The sequence below is a fragment of the Halichoerus grypus genome, chromosome 1, assembly GCF_964656455.1.
Source record: "Halichoerus grypus chromosome 1, mHalGry1.hap1.1, whole genome shotgun sequence".
NCBI classification, from domain to species: Eukaryota; Metazoa; Chordata; class Mammalia; order Carnivora; family Phocidae; genus Halichoerus; species Halichoerus grypus.
Genome location: NC_135712.1, coordinates 203499097 through 203512975, shown reverse-complemented (window position 1 = coordinate 203512975; position 13879 = coordinate 203499097). Strand labels below are relative to the sequence as shown.

Here is a 13879-nt window from a genome sequence, read left to right as displayed (position 1 = left end):
CCCCGCAGTGAAATCACCCACTTAACAAACTTTTTTTGAGTGCCTACCATGTGCCGGGCCCTGTTCCAGGCACGGGGGACCCAGAGACGGGGTCCAGTGCTGGATCCTGTCCATGAGCTCACACTCTCTTGGTAAGAGTGATAGTGAAGTGATATTATGCAGGGGAGAAATTAAACAGAGACAGACAGAGGGGCTAGGGGGCAGCTTTAGCCCTGAAGATGTGGGGCCTCTTGGAGGAGGTGACATTTGAGCCTAGATCTGGAAAAGGAGGCAGAGGCAAGGGGGAAAATCCGAGGGGAACGGCCTTCCAGCTAGAGGGAAGAGCATGGGCAAAGGTCCTGGGGTGCAAACCAGCTTGGCATTGGAAGAACACCATGGAGACAGGGGTAGCTGGAATGAAAAGAGCACAGGGGAGGTAGAGGGAGAGGAGAAGGGGGAGGTCCTGGGGGTTAGATGAGAGTTTGAAATCTGATGGTGGGGATGGGGTCAGACTGGCCCCCAAGCCCAGACCATCTGTTCTCGTTGGACTGGGGATAGTGCAGCTGGTGGGGAGGAGCCTGAGGGGCCCAGTAGGGGCAGGGCTCCGACATTGACCAGAAGGCGGGCACTGTCCCTGGCCTTTGCCCAGGCTGGGGGCGGGGTGGTGGACATGAAAAAGTCAGAACCATGGAGGGGAAAGTCCTGGGCTACCGGGGCAGGACGAGGACAGAGACTCCCTGAGGGTTGTCTACTCTCTGCTACCTGCCGTGTTCCTGACTGGGTCCAAGTGGGGTGTCAAGGGGGCCATAGCCAGACACAAACAACCCCGGACTCTTGGGATCTGCGCTGGGCAAAAGGGAAGGTGGGACTCGGGGAGCCATGGGTCGTTGTTTAGGGATGGCTCCGCGAAAGAGGGGCCCGTGGGACTGAACGCGGATGTGGGTGAGGCGGACGACGCTCCTGACAGAGGGAACCCGGTGAAGCAAAGACCTGGAGGCGTGGACCCGGCCTCTGGTGTGCGCCGGGATGCTGAGACCGCCGCGAGGGGCCCCGAACGCTGCGCTGAGCTGCTAGGGGTGGGAGAAGAGGGGCAGGACGCGCTCAGATCCCGGGTGCGAGAGACCCCTCCCCGGGGGCGGGGCGAGGGCAGAGACCCGGCCGCAGCCGGGGAGGGGCGGGGCCAGACGATGGAGCAATATTGCCAATCTGGGAGACAGTGACCGCCCTTCCTCTCCGGCCGCGCAGCCCGGGGGCTCGAGACCCGGCAGCCTTGGCGTCGCTCTCCGGGAGGGGGTGGCACCCGCGACTCCAGCCTCCCGCAACCCGACTTTTCCTGCTGGGCTGGGCCTGCGCGCAGGTGCGGGGCTCCGAGCCCCGCCCCGAGGAGGAGAGAGCCCGCCCCCCGCGCCCCCAGCGGCCCAGCCTCAGCGCCGCGTCGGTCGCGCCCGCCAGGCGTGCTGTCCCCACGTCCGCGTCTGTGGGTCTGTCCGATCGCACCACGATCGGGGTTCGGGGGCCACAAGGGGGGTTTTGGCACCCGGCCGCATAGACGCAGCCCCGGCCTCGGCATGAAGTCTCGCAGGGACAAGCTGCACATCCCGGCGCTGACCCTCGAGTGAGTCCTTGTCGGAGAAGGGGGGAAATAGGGTGGGGGGAGAGAAGCAGACAGACAACCACCCTTCCCCCGCGTCTCTGTTTAAGTCGCCCAGAGTCGCACCGCCGCCTCCGGGGAGCCCTCCGGGGTGCCCTCCGGGGTCATCAGTCAGGCCCCGCCCTCTCGGCCTGTGAGAGACCCAGAATTCCTGGCCTTGGGGCCCCTTCTCCCTAAGGGAACCTAAGTCCTGGTCCCTCTCCGGATTTGGCCACACGCAGGGGCCACCACCAGGTTCACCGTCCCTGGCCCCTTTCTTTGCAGTCTGTCTCCGAGCAGCCAGAGCCCATCTTTGCTGAGCCCCAGCAGCCCGTGCAGCCCCTGCAGCCCCTCGCTGGGCCTGCACCCCTGGAGGTAAGTGACAGCACATGGGGGCGGGGCTTGGACATCGCCCTGGCACCCCAGAGCCTTGGAAGCCGTCTAGACCCAGCCTCCTCACCAAGGTACTGTGAGCTGGTGACATCACCTCCCTGGGCCTCAGTTTACCCCTCCATAAAATGAAACTGCTGTGCACACTAGGACCTTGAAAGGGAAATTCCATTTTCAGCCCTAGCCAACAGGTCCTCCATCCGACAGGTGGCCAAGGTGAGGCCAGAACTTGGGATGTTGCCCAAGGACATCCCTGAGACAGGTGCTGGGTTCCCAGGCTGCTCTGGGCCCTCCCTACTGAATCAGCTAGGACCTCAGGGGCCTTCCCCACACCCAGCTCAGCTGGTTGGAAAGCTCCTGCCTCTGAATGTACACACACACACACACACACACACACGCACACCAGGGCTGACAGTTCACCATGACAGCCCGATGCACTGAACCGGGCAAAGTGGTGTAGGGAGGAAGAGCCAGCCTGACTGGGTGCCAGGTCTGTACCAAATACCTTCTGTTTCCTCCACAAGCCTGGGAGGGAGGTGCCCTTCCTGACCCCATTTCTCAGCTGGGGAAACCGAGGCTCAGAGAGGAGACACCAGTTCTCCTGGTTCAGTACATCTGGGGACTAAGTATCAGGGCCAGCATGGCTACCAGCGTCTACTGAGGGTTTGAGCCGCCCTCCGTGCCTGGCCCATCACAGGGTCTCACCCCCCATACAGGAGGGACTATCAGGATTATCATGGGCTCTTCGCACGGCTTGGGAGAAGTTCAGGGAGGCGACAGAGGTGTGAGTCAGTGATGTCTAGAATTCGAGGGCCCATTAATCATTTATACCTTAGTATGAATGAGCTGCTTAGATTCTTTCCACAGACCTTTAATGGGGAGAAGAGAGAACAATTTGGAGCCCACACTGGGTGCTGGGTAACAGATAGTTACCTTCATTAAGTGGGCGCCTACTGCAAGCCAGGTGCTAAGGGCATAGCTGTGAACAAGACTGACATAGCCCCTCCTTCAAGGGGCTCGCAGTCAGCTCTCAGGAGGTGGGCAATAAAGAAGTGAGTGGACAAATAGGATACATTCAGATGGTGACCTCTTGGGGGAGGTGGTGTTTTATTTTATTTTATTTTATTTTATTTTATTTTAAGATTTTATTTATTTATTTGACAGAGCACAAGCAGGGGGAGCTGGAGAGGGAGAAGCAGACTCTCCGCTGAGCAGGGACCCTGATGCGGGGTTCGATCCCAGGACCCTGGGATCATGACCTGAGCTGAAGGCAGACGCTTAATGACTAAGCCACCCAGCCGCCCCCAAGATTTTTTTTTTTTTAAAGATTTTATTTATTTGAGAGAGAGAGACAGATATAGTGACAGAGAGCATGAGTGGGGAGGAGAGGGAGAAGCAGACTCCCCGCCGAGCAGGGAGCCCGTTGCGGGGCTCGACCCCAGGACCCCGGGACCACGACCCGAGCCGAAGGGACCAACTGAGCCACCCAGGTGCCCCAGGACCAAGATTTTTAAAGCCTCTGTGGCTGCTTTGGGGAAAGAAAGGTCTACTGGGGGCAGGTGACAGTAATGGAGGTGGCAGAGTCAGGGAGGTGGCTAGGACAATATCTGGGTAGGAGATGGTGGGGGCTGGACCAGGTCGGGGTGTCCAGTGGGAGGAAGGGACTGCTCTACCCCCTATTTAGGAGAGGAGGAAACTCAGGACTTAAGAGTGTGTTGTCCAGGGGCACCCTGGGAGAGAGTAACAGGCCAAATCTGACACTGACTCCTTGGCCCCTACCACCTCCTTGGCCTCTACCCTCCCGAGAGTTACCGGATGAGGGGAGGGACCTGTTGTGAACAGCTGAGCCAGTTTTAACCAGGAGCAAATGGAGGCAGAGTGTTTGGGGCTCTGAGCAGAAAAGCCTCCTCACCCACCACCAGAGGGCAGCAGAATCACATCACTTTGGGCCCGGCAAGGAAATGGGTCCCTGCCTCCCCTGCCCCAAGCACCCTAGGAATAAGCCCACATTTGTTCCCTCAGCCTCTGAGGCCCCGTGAGTCTGGCCCCTGCGACCCCCCACCTCCTCCCTGTCTATCTCCCCATCTGCCTCACGCTCCTCTAGCCATGAGACTTCCTGGGCTGCCAGAACACAAGCTGGTCCAATCTCAGGGCCTTTGCACGTGCTGCCCCTCAGCCCAGAGCTCCATTTCCTCCTGTTCCTCCTTTCTTCATTTGTCAAGTCTCTATCAAGCCCCCAGATAGGAAGCTTTTCCAAACCACAGCCCCCCATTCAGGGTCTCCCAAGCCCCAATTACATCCATTACGGCTGTCCATTTCCCTCGTGGACACTGCATCCTGGAAGTGATTTCCATGTTTTCTTGTGTGATTATTGGGTTGTTTTTCTCACCCAGAGGCTTGGGAGCCCCTTGAGGACCAGACCTGGATCTGTCCTCTCTCCTAGGGCAGGGCTTGGTATACAGCAGATGCTCAGTTAATGCTTGTGGCATATGGACAAATGGGAAGGAGGTAGGAGGGCTCTGCCTGTGGTGGGGGTGGGGGTGGGGGGGGGTGGGAGGTAACTGAGGAAGGCCACGAGTTTGGCCCTCTCTGACAAGGTCGCAACAAAAGGCATTGTCAGAAGACTGTTCCCTCTAAGGCCTTGAATGCCAAAGAGAGGAAGAATTTGCATTTTTCTCTCCAGGGTACTAAGAACCACACAGCGGATGGGGCTGGGAGGGGTGCGGACAGTACATGGGCAGGTGGGAAGGGCTGGGGTGGTCGGACCAAGAAAGGGTTGGGGGTAGGGTTCTGTATGCTCACTGTGGCTTTGCCATCTACACAGTCATTAGCACCAGCAGAGGGGGGCAGATCGAGTCACAGACAGGGTGAGGATCTGAGCCCTCGGAGAGGGATTCACCCAGAAGTGTGGTTTTGCTGTAAAAGCAGTGAGGAGCCATGGAGGGTGTGTGAGCTGGGGAGAGACAGGATGTGGTGGGCAGTGGGCTGGTGCCAGAGATCAGTGGCTCAGCCTTTCATGGGAGGCCTTTGCCGTAGCCACGGGCACTCTGGATTGTCAGCTGCAGCCCTGTTCTGCAGAGGAGGAAACCGAGGCCAGATGGGCGTGGGAGAAGTGGCTGCTGGGGATGCCAGAGCTGTGGGCGTAATGGGGGGCATGTAGGCGGTGCGGGGTGCGGCCACAGCTGGGATTGAGCGGGGTAGTTCCTTTCCTGACTGCGCAGCAGTGTGTCCCTGGCACACATGGTGGGGAGGGTTCGTGGGCACAGCATGTCAGCATAGGGTGACACGAGACCATGACTCCGTCCCTCCTTGGGTCCCCAGACCTGTGGGATCTTGCATTCCCTGCACGCAGGAGGCCCTGTCCCTGGCCTGTGGCTCAGATGGAATACCTAAGGGTCAGAAGTGACGGCTTCCCTCCTCCCTTCCACATCTGGCCCCTCGGCAGGGCCCATCCATTGGCGTCAAAACAAGTCCAGAATCTACCCACTTTTCTCCACAGCTTCACCCTGGTCCAGGCCTCAGTGTCCCCCCCTCCCAGATCCTGTCACAACGTCTCACTAGCTTCCTGCCATCTGTATTCCTGCGCCTGATAGCTCCTGTTCCCCATGGCAGACATGGAGAGGGGGGGCTGACAAACAGTTCAGATCACACCCCTCCCCTGCTCACACATCCTCCACGGCTCCCCATTGCTTCCACTGTACAACTGCACTCCTCTTGCAATGCACAAGGCTTACATGGTAAGCCCTGCTGGCATCTTCCCCTCAGTCCTGTCTCAGGGCCTTTGCCCAAGCTGTGCCCTCTGCCTGGAACACTGTTTCCATGGCTGGCTCCTCTTCCTTCTCAACGTCTCGGCTGGCTATAGTGTCACTTCCTCAGAGAGGCGTCCGGGCTAAGGTCATCCTTTGCCATTGTTGCCTCTTTCCTTTCCTTCCTTGACTTCAGTGTTCAAAATTACCTCGATCATTTCGTTGTGTCCAATTTCCTCTCTGCCTCTTCAACCAGACTTGGGGCCTCTGAGGACAGGGTCCTCAGGGTTTAGCACAAGGTCAGGCACACAGTAGGTACTCAATAAATGTTGAGTGAGTGAATGACCAGATATGGGTGTTTGAGACCCAGGCCTGGGGGACCTGGAGATGAAGAGCATTCTGGGGGACACACCCAGGAGATACCTGAGAGTGACACTGGCCATGAAGATAGGGTGGGGAGTCTCTTGAGAGATCCGAGAAGCAAACTTGTGGCAAGAGGGTTGGGGAGAGTTAGGGTTACACACCAGGCAGGAGCACCTCTCTATGCCTTCTCTTCTCAGATGTGGGATCTGGGCTTCAGCGTCAGGCCTCTTGGGTTGGTTCCCGAAGTGTCATGTGGCCTGGGAAGGGGCCACCATTAGGGTGACACTACCCCTGCCTTCTGGGACTGTCATGAGAGGAAGAAGCATTAATTCACTGCCTACTGTGTGAGGCAGTCCTATTTCTATGGTGAGCAGGTACTGTACTCCCAACACTTTCTGTGCCTCCGATTTGATTCCATTTTCATGAAGGGACATCTCTAGATGGAGAAGCAGAGGCCTGAAAGTTAGCCTGACACTAACATTTATCAAACATGTATCAGGCACTGTGGCTGCCACCTTGCAACCCGGTTCCCCACCCATCTTACAATTGAGAAGACAGGCGTGAGAAGTTAAATTAGGTGTCCGCGGAGTCCTGACTGTAGCCGGGCTGATGGCCTTTCCATCACACAGACAGGCAGAGCATGTCAGGTGCTCTGACTCAGTTTGCTAAACATGCTCTTTCTGGCAGTCTAGTGCTGGGAGATGCTGGGACCCTTGGGAAGACAGAGCCAGACACAAGAAAAGGCTCCCTGGGAGAGGGGACCCTGGATTTTGCCAGGCAGGAAGGACGTTCCGAGGAGTGGAGCCAGCGTGGGCGCGGTAGCATGAGCCAGGCCAGGCCGTTGGATAGTTCTCAAGTGCCCCACTCAGAATGGGTTAGCGCGGGGGGGAGAGAGGGAAAAGGGGACGTGAACAGATTTACATTTCCAGGGAAAGGGGCCAAGTTCCACGGCCTAACCTACCAGGCGCCAACGCCCCGCCCCCGCTGCTAGCAGCCCTGGCAACGCCCCGCCCCTCCGCCCGCGGCCCTGGCAACGCCCAGCCCACTAGGCAGCACGCGGGTCTGCCAGCCTCGCTTCCGCGTCGCTCGCCCCGCCCCGAAAGGCCCCGCCCCCGAAAGGCCCCGCCCCCGCGCTCGCCTGGGCGGGGTTCCCGGCCGCGCTCTGGGGCGCGCGCTTCCTCCTCGCCCCCTACCCCCAGCCCCGCGGCGCGCACCCTCTGCCCCGCTCCGCGGGGCTCCCGGGGCCAATCCGGCCGCGGAGGTTCGCGCCCCGCCGCCGCCGGCTGCGCCCCCGCGCCTCCCGGGTCTCGGGCGGCGGCGGCGGCACAAAGAGAAGCAGCATGTCCGACCCCAGCTACTGGACGGCGGTGGCTGCGCCAGGCCACCGGAGCCGCCTTGCCAAGGGCGCGCTGCTGCAGCGCTCCAAGAGGTAGGGGGCACCGTGCGGGCAAAGGCGCGGCGGCCGGCCAAGCAAACACGAGTTGCCAGAAGTATACCCCGGCGGCGTGGCGAGGGCCGCTGTGTGTGGCGGTAGGGGGAAGAGGGTGGACGCTTTGGGATCAAGGTATTCGCTAGGGGCCCAGACACCCTCCTTTCGCCCTGTTACCCGGAGTTGGATGTCTGCCTGCCAGGGTCGCAGCTAGGGTGGTGACACAGGAAGCAAGGAGTTGGGACCGAGTCAGAATTCGAACCCGGGTCTCTAGGCCTGGGCAGACCTGGGGGGGAGGATCTTGGAAAAACTGAAGCTAGTCTGTCCTCGGGGCCCCGTCAGCGGAAATACTGTTTCAGAAGCAGATATTTGCTGCACGAGGCTGACGAGCAGGTGGCGTGGCAGGAGTGGGTAAATCGGGAAAAATACTGGGTTTAACCACAGCAAAGCCTGGCCTGTCTTGGAGTCTCTGTTTCCCTTTCTGAAAAGCAAAGGCCAAGTAGGGGCTGTGGACTTTACAGGACTTGGGTCCAAATTCCAGCTCAGCCACTGCCTGGCTGTGTGACCTCAGGCAGTTCCTTAACCTCTCTGTTCTCGTTGGGGCATTCGTAGAGGGGAGCACAGGCAAAGGCGGGGCAGGGACAGCAGCTGCTAAAGGACCCCAAATACTTGGTTCAGGGCTTAGACTCTTCTCCCGGGTCCTGTGGAGTTACAGAGGGCTTAGGGGCACCTCAGGGATCAGGTGGGGGCAGCTGGCCTCAGGCCAGTGTTTCCTGCCATATTCTCACTCTGTGTTGTCCCACATGGGTGTTTATTGAATGGCCAGGCAGCTTCTCAGGGTCGTGGGCCTTCTCCAGGGAGGGCTGAGCAAATAGTGGATACTTGACCGATGCTCGGCAAGTGAACAAATGACGCCCAGGTTCCCCTCTGAGACCTCAGATATGGCTGTATTTTCAAGAAGGCCCCACCTGAGCACAAGAGGGAGGTGGGCCAAGTATTTCCCCAAGGCTGCTGCTGTGACAAATGGTGCAGCGTGGGGCTGAGGACCCAGATGAGAGCTGGGAGAGGATGTGGGACTGGCTGCTCTATGGGGGGCGGGGGGGTTGTTGGCAGGAAGTTTTGCAGGAACCTGTGGGTTTCACTTTTGCTTCTGCACATCAGACGAACAGGACAGTTCCCTGCGGCTGTTGACATCTGTGGCCTCAGTTTCCTAGGCTGGGAAATGGGTGCAGGTGGTCTCTCCCACCTCCGGGGCTGTTGGGATGGGCAAACGGTGACTGACTTCACTGGGGAGGCATTGCCTGCCCTCCCGCTGTGCGTCCTAGGCCCTGCAGGAGTTGTGGGGAGAGAAACGACACTGTACGTGCCCACCGCAGTCTACCCAGTGCTGGGCCCAAAGCTGAACACTGTGTATGTAGTTCATCAAACCTTCCCGGCGCCTTGCAAGGTATATAGATGGGGAAACTGAGGCTCAGAAGGGCAGCTGCACCTGGAGCCGTGGACAGGCTGGATGCCTTGTTGCCTCGGTCGGTTGCTGACCATGCTGTCCCGTGCCTTAGCCTGCACTGTGCCTTCTGCCTGGGACACCATTCCTGGCCCTGTGAGGCCCTGAGGTTTCATCTCTTCCTCCCTGAGCCACTGAGCTGCGTTGGTGGCTCAGAGTATGTGGGCTGATGCTCTTGTCGAGAGCAGGCAGAGCTGTTGCTGGGCGACCGCACCAGGGAGGGAGGGAAGACGGGGTTGCTCTCAATTTCCCTCTGCCAGGGTGGGGGGCTGGGGCTGGGGCACAGGTGGGAGAGGCTGGGCCAGGGTGGGGATGGCCTGGGCTGGGGGGGGGGCGCGGTCTGGAAGAAGGGAACTGGGATGGAGGGAGGGAAATGCGTGGGCAAAAGTTAAGTAGGACGGGACCTAGCTGCAAGATGCTGACTTGAGGGTTTTTAAGGGTCATGTTGGCATTTTGGGGGGATCCGGGGGAGGAGGGTTGCCAAGACATTTGGGGCCGTGGGCCTGGGAAGGGGTGCATGGGATGGAGTGGGGACCTGCCTCAATTCCCAGTGGGCTCCAGGGTCTTCTCCACCCTTTGCCTTATTTGTCAGTGCTCCTGGCAGTGGGCGTGGCATAGGCAAGGGTGTGGGGGTGGGATCATGAACACAGAAGCGTGAGAAGGCGAGCCAGGGGCTCCTGGCCATGGGCAGGGTCCATCAGGAGGCCGGAAGTGCTTGATGCCACCACCAATAATAACCACCGTAATCTTAATAATAGGTAATATTTGTCAAAAATGGCTATCCCAGGCCTCAAAGGCTGAGCTTGGGGCCATGTGGGCATCCAGCTGGGGCCAGAGTGGCAGTGGTCACACCTAGCTTCTCGTCCTGCCCCAAAGCCGTATGTGTGCTCTGGCCTGGGCACGTGGTCCTCTGAGCCCGGAGGCCTGGGCCAGCACCTGACTCCGTCCCCGCCTCTCCCGACAGCTGCCGCAGTGGGAACCGCAAAAGCCTCGTGGTAGGAACGCCCTCACCGACCCTTTCCCGGCCCCTGTCTCCGCTCTCCGTCCCCACAGGTGAGTGCGGGAACAAGCATGCAGGGGCGGCGTCCTGTCTTTACCCCCTCTGACTCAGTGTCCCCCGCCTCCTCCCCAGCAGGCAACAGTCCCCTGGATAGTCCTCGGAACTTCTCAGCCGCGTCTGCTGTGAACTTCCCCTTTGCCCGAAGGTGAGTGGTCACTGGCTTTGAGGGATGGTGTCAGCACAGCTGGTGAGGGGACAGGCAGGGGCATGTGCTTGGTGGCTGGGCCTGCCTCCTCATTCACTTTTTCACCTCCCCTATCCCCTGCCCCGTGGTGGTCTCTCCCTCTGGCTTCTGCCCCTGGCAAACATGCACGGCCTTCTGCAGCCACATCCCACGCGTGGACAGGTAATTTCAGGGAGCCCTTGGGGAGGAGGAGGGCACGCCTTCCAGTCTAAAAACTATTAACTCACTAAAAGTCATGAATTCACTTAATAACAGCTGGTAAAGGACCTGTTGTGTATCGGGCGCTTAAATGTCACTCATTCACTCCGTAACATTTATTCAGTACTTGCCACGTGCCGTACCCTATGCTGGGGGCCGAGGAAGGGGAAGCTGGACTCTGGCCTTTGCGGAGTCCTCAATCTGGTGGGGGTGATCAGCAAGTATCCCAGCAGCTGCAACTCAGAGAAGTCGGAGCTTTGAAGGGGTATGCATTGGCAGCTGGGTCAGGGAGGACTTCCCAGAGGAGATGTCTGAAGGATGAGAAAACACATAGCGGACTTGTTCACCTTGAATCTCTGTTCTCAGCCTTTTCAGAAGATTCCTCCTCCAACAGGGCCAGAATCTGCCAGCCATGGTATCTGTCTTTAGTCCCCACAAACCACGGGGGCCATGCCTTCCTTCCAACTATTCTGGTTCTCCTCTCTAGGGCTGACGGCAGAAGATGGTCCCTTGCATCCCTCCCATCTTCTGGCTATGGAACCAACACGCCCAGCTCCACCGTCTCGGTACCCACAGTCCCACCTTGGCCAGCAGACAGGCGGGTGCGAGGTGGGGCGGGACACGTCTTTGGTTTTTATCAAGGTGTTGGATAGTTGTCCAGTCAGCCAACATCCTGGCTGCCCCCTTTGTGCCCCATTCTGGGCAATGTATGGGTCCCTGAAAAGACCCAGCTTCAGTCCCAAGGAGCCCCCAGTCTGGAGGACACAGACATCCTCGTCCCATGGGGTTAGTGCCTGGCCAGAGGGAGTCTTGGGGTTGCCTAGGGTGCAGGCAGGGAGGCTTGCTGGAGGAGGGGGCATCAGAGCTAGGGTTTTGAGGGATGCATAGGAGCCAGGCAGGAGCGTATTACCATCCAGTGACCAGCAGGCAGCCTAGGCCTTGACAGGTAATGCTGGGGTTCTGCCTTTGGCGCTGACTGTGAACTCGTGGCCCTGATACCCCCTCCTGCCAGTCGAGCTCATCCTCCCGGGAGCGCCTCCACCAGCTTCCTTTCCAACCGACGCCGGATGAACTATGCTTCCTGTCCAAGCATTTCCGCAGCTCAGAGAGCGTGGCTGACGAGGAGGGCGGCAACCGCTCACCCCACCTTCGCCCCCGTTCCCGCAGCCTCAGGTGGGTCTTGACCTCTGACCCCAGCCCCTCCCTGGGCTGGCTTTGGGGCCCACATTGTGGCTCTTCCTCTATGTCTGCCCCTGACCCTGTCCAAGCCTGGCCTCTGATCCTTGACCCTCCCCTGGACTGGGTCTCTGGTTCCATGTCACAAGCTGACTGTGTGTCGTCCACCCCCCCCCCAGCCCAGGACGCACAACAGGGACCTTCGACAATGAAATCGTCATGATGAATCATGTGTACCGGGAGAGGTTCCCCAAGGTGGGCAGTGCCGATGGCTGGACCAGCCCTAACTCCCCTCCATGTTGTTGTCCCTCTGTGGCATTCTGTCTTCTTGGCTCTATATCCCCCTCTGTCCCATTTCTGTCTGTCCCTATCTCTCTGTCTCAAACCACCGCCCCCCCAACCTAGGCATATTGCTTCTCCCCTCCCCCCAGTTCTCTGACCCCATCGCCACGTCTTTCCCTGCAGCTGTGTCTCTTGCCCCCATCTGTGTGTTGCTCCCCAGCCCCCTCCAATGACCAGGTTGCCCCATCCACCCTGCCCAGGCTACGGCACAGATGGAAGGCCGTCTGCAGGAGTTCCTGGCTGCCTTTGCGCCCGGTGCCCGGCTGGCACTGGCCGATGGCGTCCTGGGCTTCATCCACCACCAGATCATCGAGCTGGCCCGCGACTGTCTGGCCAAGTCTGGAGAGGCGCTCGTCACCTCCCGTTACTTCCTGGAGATGCAGGAGAAGCTGGAGAGGCTGCTGCAAGATGTGCGTGGGAGAGGGGGAGGTTTAGGGGTCCCCGGGCAGGCCAGGGCCCAGGACCTGCAAGTGACCCCAGCGCCCACCTGCCCCCAGGCCCACGAGCGCTCGGACAGTGAGGAGGTCGGCTTCATCGTCCAGCTTGTCCGGAAGCTGCTCATCATCATCTCGAGGCCAGCGAGGCTCCTTGAGTGCCTGGTGAGTCTCCGCACACGGCCGGGTGACGGTCCTGCCAAGGTACAGGAGACAGTGCCCCTGGGGTAGAGGTTTGAGAGGCACACAGGGCACCTCCAGGTGGGCTGGGCTTCTTTCCCCAGGGAAGGGTCAGGCGCTGAGACTCGGAGGGGAGAGCTGGAGCCGCCCCTCGGGCTGCTCCGGACAGAGGGAACAGCATGTGCCAAGGCCTGGAGGTGAGACTGAGCCCCGGCTGACCAGCCTCTCTGCACCCCCAGGAGTTTGACCCCGAGGAGTTTTATCACCTGCTGGAGGCTGCCGAGGGCCAGGCCCGAGAGGGCCAGGGCATCAAGACGGACCTGCCGCAGTACATCATCGGGCAGCTGGGCCTGGCTAAGGACCCCCTCGAGGGTGAGCTGACAGGGGAGTGGAAAGAGAAAACCCAAGGAGAGGCTGGGGCAGAGCTGTGATTCGAACTCAGGCCCGTCGACTTCACAGCTGCCATACTGTCCTTCGTCTCTCTGGGGCCCTGCCCTCGGCCACCTGCAGGGCGCACTGTGGGAAGGTGCACTGGGGTTCCTGCGGCAGACAGCCACACGCCAGACCCTCCGACCTGCTGGGGCCTCCGATGCCAAATTAAGATGGACCAGGGAGCTACCATGAGCAAATGCATTGCTATTATCTCATGAAATACTTTCCCGATGTCATCTGACTGTGGCCCAGGAGGTAGACTCGGAGTCAGACAGGGTGACCTGTGGGCTGGACCAGGCTGGTCAAGAACTCCCCCAGACAGCTGAGGCAGGAGAACTGAGACGTGGTACTAGGGGAGCATCGAACTTGGACCTGGCCTGGTCCAGGTGTGGTCCCAGGCGGCTCTGGTGAAAGGTCGATGTGTAAGCTGAGTGCTGGCGGATGGAGAGGTGACCAGGTACAGATCTGGGGAAGAGAGGCAGTGAACCAGGCAGGGGGAAGGGTGAACGCAAAGGCCCTGAGGTGGAACCATGCCTGGTGCGTGGGCAGAACAGCGGGGAGGAGGGGTGTGGCTAGAGCCAAGGAAGGAGGGAAGCCGGGAGGAGGCGAGGGGGTTGGCAGGGCTTTGCGCTGGGGCCAGTATCTACCCAGCGTCATTGCTGTGTTAACCCTGGGACCGAGCTGCCATTGTCCCCATTTAAAGCTGGAAAGACTGAGGCTCTGGGTAGATGAGGTTGAGCAGGGGTTCAGACCTCGGTGGGCCCAAGGCCAGACCACTTATAGATTTGCTGTGTGGCCATGGCTGTATTCGGCTGTCCAGTGGAGATAATGC

The 13879-nt window shown here is 59.6% G+C and overlaps 1 protein-coding gene across 14 annotated transcripts in view; it reads left to right on the top strand.

The window, feature by feature from the left end:
• Positions 1–1440: 1440 nt before the first annotated feature.
• Positions 1441–13879, top strand: part of MAST3 (microtubule associated serine/threonine kinase 3) — a 30759-nt gene continuing 18320 nt past the window's right edge. For 2 of the 14 annotated variants that reach the window (XR_013440639.1, XM_036093885.2), the window contains exons 1-11: positions 1441–1594; positions 1895–1984; positions 10006–10094; positions 10174–10246; positions 10427–10447; positions 10971–11085; positions 11496–11656; positions 11839–11914; positions 12202–12411; positions 12499–12600; positions 12855–12987. Coding sequence is in view for 13 of the 14 variants with exons in the window: in XM_036093885.2 (XP_035949778.2) it covers positions 1548–1594; positions 1895–1984; positions 10006–10094; positions 10174–10246; positions 10427–10447; positions 10971–11085; positions 11496–11656; positions 11839–11914; positions 12202–12411; positions 12499–12600; positions 12855–12987 (1117 nt within the window). In the remaining variant the exon portion in view is untranslated. Of the gene's footprint in view, positions 1595–1894; positions 1985–7370; positions 7538–10005; positions 10095–10173; positions 10247–10426; positions 10448–10970; positions 11086–11495; positions 11657–11838; positions 11915–12201; positions 12412–12498; positions 12601–12854; positions 12988–13879 lie in introns of those variants that run through there. The other 12 variants (XM_078053523.1, XM_078053507.1, XM_078053521.1 and 9 more) reach the window with 12 other exon arrangements.